The 8,769-nt window shown below is 35.4% G+C and overlaps 1 protein-coding gene across 1 annotated transcript in view; it reads left to right on the top strand.

Moving 5' to 3' along the window:
- IL31RA (interleukin 31 receptor A) overlaps positions 1-8,769 on the top strand; it is a 27,537-nt gene that overhangs the window by 13,550 nt on the left and 5,218 nt on the right. The window contains exons 8-12 of the mRNA XM_009272521.2: positions 142-358; positions 1,805-1,987; positions 4,303-4,404; positions 5,811-5,957; positions 8,520-8,660. Coding sequence (XP_009270796.1) covers positions 142-358; positions 1,805-1,987; positions 4,303-4,404; positions 5,811-5,957; positions 8,520-8,660 — 790 coding nt within the window. The remainder of the gene's footprint in view (positions 1-141; positions 359-1,804; positions 1,988-4,302; positions 4,405-5,810; positions 5,958-8,519; positions 8,661-8,769) is intronic.

Raw genomic sequence — 8,769 nt, 5'->3', positions numbered from 1 at the left:
AATAATATATTTTTATATATAAATATAATAAATATATACAGTATAATTTGTTATTTGATCTGGAATCTTTAATACAGTATATACTTTTGATTATACAAATAACACTGTGAAACACTTAACTACTGCATATTTTTTTAATAGCCATTAAACAGCTTTCCACCTTCTGGGAGAATTCTAGGCTACAAAATACAGTATTTTCCAGAAAACAATGCTGAACTTAAAATGACAAACATCTCTACCGATAAGAAAATTATTTTACTTTTAAATGAAGAGGCGTATATAATATCTATTACTGCCTATAACTCTGGTGGAAATTCTCCTGAAGCTATTTTGAGGATTCCATCCACTGATGAAAAAAGTAAGATTTCTCAATGTCGTGATATATTTTTCTCATTAACAAAAAAAATTATCTTCCTGACATCTGTTTAAGTTCTGTTATAGTGGAAGCAAAATTGTACTAAGGACTTCTGTCATAGATCTCTATATATAGAACTGTGCTATATACAAAGCTGTGTAGTCCGTTACTTTTTATGAGAACAATACTATCTGGTTGCTGTCACATACCATGTTTTTGTTATAGACGATTATTGTTGGGGTTTTTGTTTTGCGATACAGTTGTTAAGATATCAGCACTTTCTGATGTCTTATTAGACTATTTTATTCTTTTCTGAGGTTTTTTTTTTTAACCTTGGACCTCCCAAATAAATTTATATAGTCCCACCCAATTCTGTCTCCTCCCTCTACTAGGTCATAAAATGGGTTACCACAGGGCATTATTGCAATGCAGTTAACAACAACATTCAAAAATGTGTTTAATGGAAGTCCCTAAGATGCATCAATGGAAGCAGAGAGAGAAACGTGTTTATTCTCATTTCATATGCATTCCCAGAGTATGCCATCCCACCCACTGCCAGGGTCGGGAAGCTGGTCTGCTCTAGCACAACACTTGTGTTCTTTGGCTCCTAGGTTTAATTCTGATGTCTCTGTGAGCTTTGTATTGCAACATCCTGCTGCCTACCCACGATCCAAAAGAGAGGTTGCATTTGACACACTTGAATCACTTCTCCTACATCAGTTGTTCATGAAATAAGTGCAAGCGTCCCCTTGGAATTGCTCAATAAAATTCCAGTCTAATCAGAAAACTGGATATGTAGATGTGATGTCATCTTGTCCTGGAGGTTGCCGACTGCCTCTCTATCCACTTCTGTATCCCACAATAAATGTTTTTCTGATTTTTCCATGCTGTGACGTGCTTTTTTTCCCCTACATACATCTCTTTTCCCTCTGCTTCACCAGGTCTTTTTTCCTTCTGCTTTGCCAGGTTGGGTTTTCACTCAGACTTTCATTACCTCTGTTCTGGAGGTTGGTGGTTCACTTTTGCTTCACTGTCATTCATGACCTTGCTGACTTGATTTACTGTTATCCTATTGCCTTTGTCATCTCAATCAAAACTTGCTTATCTGTACTACCTGTAAAACTGGCAGTAAATTGGCTTGTAAAATTTTACAAACTGTAAAATTCAGATCCTAAAAGACAGACTGGTCTTTGATTCTGTAAATCTCCTTGAGTATCATCTCCTCAATCCCTCCCCCGCCCCTTTTCATTGTAACAATTCTTAGATGCTTCATTTTAAAGTATTTTGAGTACATGCCTGTGAAATAGCTATAAAGTAACTTTTTTTTTTAACCTTGACTAAGTCCCATACTCCTCTAAAGAAGCAATCTCAGCTTGCTCTAATTGAACTGGTTTCTTGCTGCAGTTTTTATGAAGATAGAATTGCTGACATTTTCTGTTAAATTTTTAGCTTCTCAGATTATTGAAACGGTGAGGACCTTTACAACGAATGAAGAAGTGGTTGTGGAATGGATAGCCTCTGAACCAGAAGTAACCGAATATGTAGTTGAGTGGTATGAGGAATTGGAGTCAGATCCTTTTGGTAGATCATGGCAATATGTATCAAATTCTACATACTGGAAAACTAACAAAAGTATGTTAATTTATCAGTTACAGCTGTAACAATGTACAGATATATATGTATTTATGTGTATTTATTTATAGGTAGACCGGAAAGAACAAACAAGGATGAAGTCATCTGGTTTTCTCAGACCATTTTAAAAAATAACATTATTACATGCTTTATTGAAATCTTTGCATGTAATTTAATAGCAATATTAACTCTCTGAAATTTTCATGCAACAGGCAAGATGGTGTTTGCTCCCATATAAGATTAGGCTACAGATTTAATGTTTAAGCAGTTCTGTGGCCTGGTCTTACGCCACGAATCTTCCAGTAGGGAGGCCTATGACAGATGTATGCTACTCTAGCAGAGAAATCTACAACCAAAAAAATGAATTTGAAGATGGGAAAAGATCATGTGCCTTCATGTGTGTAGAGAGAGCAAGAAACCTGAAAGAGGATTTGAGGGAGAATTCTACTTTAAAATAAGCAAGTGGAGTGATTGGTCAGTCTAGCATGTTAAGTATCACGTAATCACATTTGTATTATGACCTAAGGCATTTCTAAGAGGCTTCAGTGGCCTTCTGATGCACTGACAGATAGGTGAGGATCTGCACACTTTTTTGTTTCAGAGGCTGACTTTTTTTTAACAGATAATCTCTCTAAGTAGTAATGTTTTGGCTATGTGTATGTCGTTTCAATGAAAAAACAAACAATGTGCAGAGTTCAAGAGATATGTGCAAAGGCAGAACTGTGAATGTTGATGTCTGTGTATATTCCATGCACATTACCTTTAGCTAATGAAATGCATCTGCTTTTCTTTATACATTTGGATTTTTTTTACAAGTGCAGGAATAATAGTGAAAATGTTTAATATAATATATGTAATATATGTGATAAGTGAATTTTGGATTATTAGTTCTTTGGTTCTCCATTAGTTAATTAAATTTATCAAATTTGGAAGTGGTTCTTGTTCATATAAGGATCTCTCTGAATCCTGTATCAAGGAAAAAGTATGTCCAAAGTTTTCAGAAGACAATTAGCCTGCATTTTCTAAAGTGAAAATGAACACTCAGTTTGTTAATGATGGCTATAGCTAGCTTGCCCATGAAATTTGTCTTACTGGCTCAGACAACAGTGATTTAAATACTGTTTCTGTGATACAGTAAAACAAATTAAACAATCTGTGTGAAGTAAAATTCAAGAGCAGTTTATCAGACATTGAACTGGGGTGGGTGAGTCTTGAGTCTTACGCTGAAAATTGCACTATTTCAGCAATTTACTGTGAGGAATAAATGCTATTTATAGCTGTTCTCAATATATAAAACCCCCAACTTTTCTCCTCAGCATTATTGTGGGAGATCTTTGTTTACCCTAAGCACAAGTCACATCAGAAATGTCAAGGCAAATTCAGACTTACTGTTATTCAGGCCTGATTCTGGCATTCTGACATGTGGGCCATCATAACTTTTGCTGAGTTGCAGTAGGTGTAAGGGACTGAAAAAGCACCAGAGAGCTGATATAATGCAGGCATCTGTCAATAGCCATTATTCTTGCTGAACGAGCTGCAGAGCTTGAGGAGGAGTGGTCTAGGAGACCCTTTACACTGGTTTCATCCCACAGGGTGTAAAGCCACAGATGTGTCCTCTCAGAGTTGATGAGAGTTGCTTGTAAGTAGGAGGTGCACCCTGCTGATTACTTAGCTGCTGGATTGTTCAGAGTTCAAAACTTCATTTTCAGAAGCTTGAACTATGTCTTGAAACATATAAAATTCTACTGCAGAGATTTAACTTGTACAATTGTACTTTTTAGTCAAGCTGGTTAGAAGCAGATCTGCAGTTGGCAAAACTGGAACATCAGTGTAGAGTTAAGAGATGGGGCTTCATTGTGCCTTTTAAGCTGTTTGATGTATGAGACAAAACTTTCTTCTGCAGGGCAGTAAACCTAAAGGTATGTGAAATTAAAAATATTCCTGGAAGTATCATCTTATACTGGTTATTTGAAAATAAAAACTACCTCCAAAATCTTAAACTGTTACGAGATGAGTAAGTGGCTTCATACAGAGAAGCTGTATAAGGCTGAGGTATAATTACCCATTCAAAGTATTTCTAGTGAAAAATGAGTCAGAAACCAGGTGCTCTTATGAATACAACGAAATAAAATTCATTGTGTTAAGGGCAGTAATGAGCATTCGAGGCAATAAATATATATTGTGCTTGCTAAAAAGTTGAAGAAGATAGAGGTCTTTAACAGTATATTTAGAACTGCACTGTGATTTATTCTACTTCCATTGTATTAATCTCACATAGAGAATTGTATGTAAATATTCCTTTTTTTCCTTTACAGAAAACTTTAAACCATTTATATGCTATAACATCTCAGTGTATCCTCTCTATGGAAATAAAGTAGCAGCTCCATATTCCATACAAACTTATGTTCAAGAAAAAAGTACGTATTTTAAACTAATAAAGTTGTGAAAGGTGTGTTGTAGGCTGTCTCTGAGGGTGTGTTATCTTTGAGCAATTTGGTACTGACATTACTGAATGAGAAATGTAGATGCTGGAAGAAACCCAGGATTCAGGCTTCCTGATTTCTGTTCATAGATCAGCTACTGAATTGTTCAGTAAAGAAAATTTGTATCTTGTGATACAGGTACGTTGCTGCTTGAATCCACTCATTTGTTGTAAAGCTTACATACTGTATACAAAGCGGTTGGAAAGAGTATAGCCACAAACATGAAACAGTTCTTTAAACTGGCTATCTCTTAAATGTTACAGCTCATTTAGATATATAATTAGACTTGATTTTAATGCTTGACTGCATTTTTCAGTCCTAATATATGAAGAAATTCCACCCATAGAATAAAATGGATGGTTTGAAAAGCTTGCTTTTTGTTAAATTTTATAATGTAATAAAATATTTGCAGTCCTGCACATTAAAAAATGGTAAGAAGCCATGACGTTTCCAATTGGATAGAAACTGTGGATGAAATAGTAATTTTTTGGGGGGGAGGGGAGGAAGGTTTCTTTATTTGTAGAAGTTTAATGTGAATTCAGTGATTTATGCAGCCAGCTGTAAGAATATAGTTTACTGGTAATTTTAAGATTTCAGGTGAAAATGTCAATGTTGTGTGTGTGCGTATATAGGTCTATGTAGGTGTGCACGCACACACAGTACAATGCACTACTAAACAGCATTAATTACTAGGAGGAGGTAATGGAGTATTGTATGTTTGAGTTATACTTACTAGCACAATTAGAACTTTGTTTCGAGTACTTTCCTTTTATAGGGAGCTGTGACAATACTAAAGGTTGTCAGAGAATGGGATGGAAGATACTTGTTTTAAAACTGAAGCACAGAGAACTCTTGTTTCAAAGTTAGGAGTGATGCGCGTGAGGTGGTATTGTATAAGTAGGAAGACTTTGTCTAATGTAATGGGCAAAGACTGGGGGTGCTGGAGACCCCAGCTGAATCTCAGCTCAGCCAGAGACGTCCTGTGTACATAGTGACCTTGCACCTGAGTTCCCTCATGAGTGCATGTGGATGTTTTACCTCTTGATCTCTCTCTGACGTTTTGAGGATAGCACCTTTTAATGATCTTGAGGTATTCGGATGCAGTAACACTGAGAACTATGTAAACGCCAGAATAGATGAGGGGAAGTATTATCAGAAGAAATCACACATTAAAGAGGGTGAGAAAAGTTAAGGTCTATATCAGAGCACTAAGATGACATATTTACTTGTACATTTGTTGCCCCTAATGTTACTGGTATGTGTGAAGTAACACAGATGGATAACATTGTGGAACTTAGACTATTTTATTACTTTTTCTAATTTATAATGCTTCTGTGTAGAGCCATCAGAAGGACCTGTGGCTGACACAGGCATTCCAGGGAAAAATGAAGTTACAATAAAATGGAAGGAGATTTCAAAGGGTAAAAGAAATGGATTTATCAGTAACTATACAATATTTTATAAACCCGAAGATGGAAAAGAATTGAGTAAGTATACATTAAACATCAATGCTTTCAACAGGGTTATGACAGTGTGCTGTCTGAAGATAGTTCTTCTCATAGTTATTAGCACACTTTGTTATTGTATGTTATAAATATGTCTGAAAATACTGGTACTAAAATGTGGCTTACATAAAGATGAAAAAAATTATTAGGTTTAATTAAAATGATGGGGTATTCTAGTGAATAGTCCCTGCTTTAATAGTACACGTGTATTCTTGCTCAGTTTCTTCTGAACTTACTTTGTACAGCACTGCTTGCTCTCAATCTTTTTTACTATTAGTATTGTACTACCCATGGTAGTACTGACATGACTGTTGACCACATCGTCCTTTCTGCTTCTCAGATGATAAATCAGAGATCTCCAGGTGATAAATTTAGTCAGTGTATGGCAGCAGTATCATTCCTCTTCCCTTTCCAGACAAGGATGGAAACTCATATATGAGAGGCTTTTTGCAGATTGTTCTCTGTTAACAGTTAAAAAAAATCAAATTTGCAGGATTATGCCAAATTAGAGAGTACTATTTGTCAGGTACTTGCTGTTTTCCCCTTTTATGTATGTACTAGTCTCCCTCCATCTTCAAATCTCTCTTCCATCATGACACACCTCTGAAGCCAATGGAAAAAGTAATGACAGAAGTAGAGGAGCTAAAGTGGAGCTAAAATATTGGAGAGTTATAGATCCTGTGCAAATTCATGAATTTGAACCTTGTGAGGGTTCAGCGAATTTATAAGTTCCATGCCTGTCCTTGGAAGGATGCCTTTGCCAAGCCCTCAGCTTCTGGAACAGTATGGTGGAAATTTTCTGTAAAAATGTTTTTAAAGTCAGTTTTATAATAAAAGCAAAATAGCAAATGATAGCCAAGAAGCTAAAATAAGCTGCCAAGAAATAGTTTCTTTGGATGTAGTTTTTAGATTAATTTCTTCAAATATGCTTGATTTTCTGTGCTTGGTATTGCTTTTCTGCTCTGGAGGGTGATAGCATAACTTTTTGAGCGTATTCTTAATCTTCTACCTCAGGAGTAGTATCCATACAAGGTGTCAGTATAATCCTATCAATTCAGAACTTCTCTAGCCTAAATCTCAGCAGAATCTTTTGAGAAGTGTTTCGGTGACCTAAATTTGTTCTTCCTGTACAGATTATGAAGAATGCTGTTGGATCATTCAGTGCTTCAGAAACGGTTCTTTTTCCTCCTTTGTTTTAGGCATCACTATTAGCAGACACCTGACATAATCTTGTTTTAAAAAGATCTCGAACTTACAAATCTTGTGATGTCTTCAGTTGCTTCTGGATTTCCAGTTTGGAGCCAGGGCAAGAGTATTTTTGGTATTTTTAAATTAGAAAGGGGAAGCTGATTATTTCTGCCAGATTCAGTCCTCTACATGCAATTTTTCCTGCCATGTTGGTTTCTGAGTAATTTAATGCTGACTGCTTTGTGCCGGGTCATGCTCAAGACACGCAGCCTCATGTTATGGAGCCATATGTCTCCATATTACTTCTAACGTAAAGCTGACTGTGCACATTTTAGGGGTTCAGATTAGTTTCTTTAGGAAATTAGTTTTAAATAGCAACTCAAGGGAGTTAAATTTAAATGGCAAAACCCTACTGTACTGATGTTTTTTGAGGCTTCTCTGATGTCACATCTTTTTGGTAAGAATAGAACATGGAGTTTGTGCAAGGTGACTTCACTGATGGCCTTTTAACTCTAGAACTTCACTTTCCCCTCCCTGATTTAAGAGAAACTCAGTTTGTTTAATCTCAGGGCATATTGTATCATATCTATTTCCTGAGTGTTTCTTGACTGAACTGTATGATGACATGAGTTGGCTTTGACTTTGTGCACCAGAAAATGTTTTAGTGACTTTAATTTCATAATATGAACATACTTTTAATACTGTTTGTAGACACAGAATGTTAGGATATATGCCCTGCTTCAAAAAAATTTAAAAGTGAAGCACATCATACTAATTCCAGTAATGGAGAAGGTATTGGAAATGTTGAGTTCTATTCAGAAAAACATTTTCAAACTTGGAAAAAAAATCCAGTTGATTTTGGCTTTCCTCTGACTTTATTGGGGTGGTATCCCAGTGCTGATGGATTGCATCCTTTTGCATGATCAATGTCTAACTGCATGTACCAGAAATACAGCTAAATTTCACAAGCTGCAGAAACTATTTTAAGTTCTTAATTTCTGAGCCTAGGTACCAGGAAATAAAGTTCTTAAAGCACTGTTTTCAATAATAAAATAAACTACAGGAGATCATAATTTGCCTATCTTTAATATTAGCAAAAAAATATGTATTTATTTTTAAAGGTAAACACATAATGGTTTTTTTTTTGCCCTAAACTTTTAAGTAGCATTGATAAACATTGATAATTTAAATGTTCTCTGTCAAAGGACTGATAAGGTTGCTTTGTATTTCAATTGGTCTTTAAAATACTTTGTGATCTATCATTGTAAAAGATGCTAAAAAAGTGTTCAGTTCCCTGTACACTAGTGATATAACACTATTTTGTGTGTTTATTGACATAAATCTTCTCCTAAAAAGATGAAACGGTGAACTCTGATGTTCTGCAATACAGACTGAAGTCCTTACAGGCTAATACACAATATACTGTCTATATCATGGCAAGCAATGGAGCTGGTGGAACCAGTGGAGAGCCAAAAACCTTTAAGACTTTGAAATTCGGTAAGTAATATTCCAGGTTAGTTATTACTATTTTAAAATCAGATTTGGGAGTAAGAGATATAGGACTTCTTTGTTTAGGCATTTGTTAATTTCTTTTTTTTTTTTTTTT

Source organism: Aptenodytes forsteri, unplaced genomic scaffold (assembly GCF_000699145.1).
Source record: "Aptenodytes forsteri isolate BGI_AS27 unplaced genomic scaffold, ASM69914v1 Scaffold92, whole genome shotgun sequence".
Classification (NCBI taxonomy): domain Eukaryota; kingdom Metazoa; phylum Chordata; class Aves; order Sphenisciformes; family Spheniscidae; genus Aptenodytes; species Aptenodytes forsteri.
Note: the sequence above shows the minus strand (reverse complement) of the source record. Positions and strands in the feature narration are given on the sequence as shown.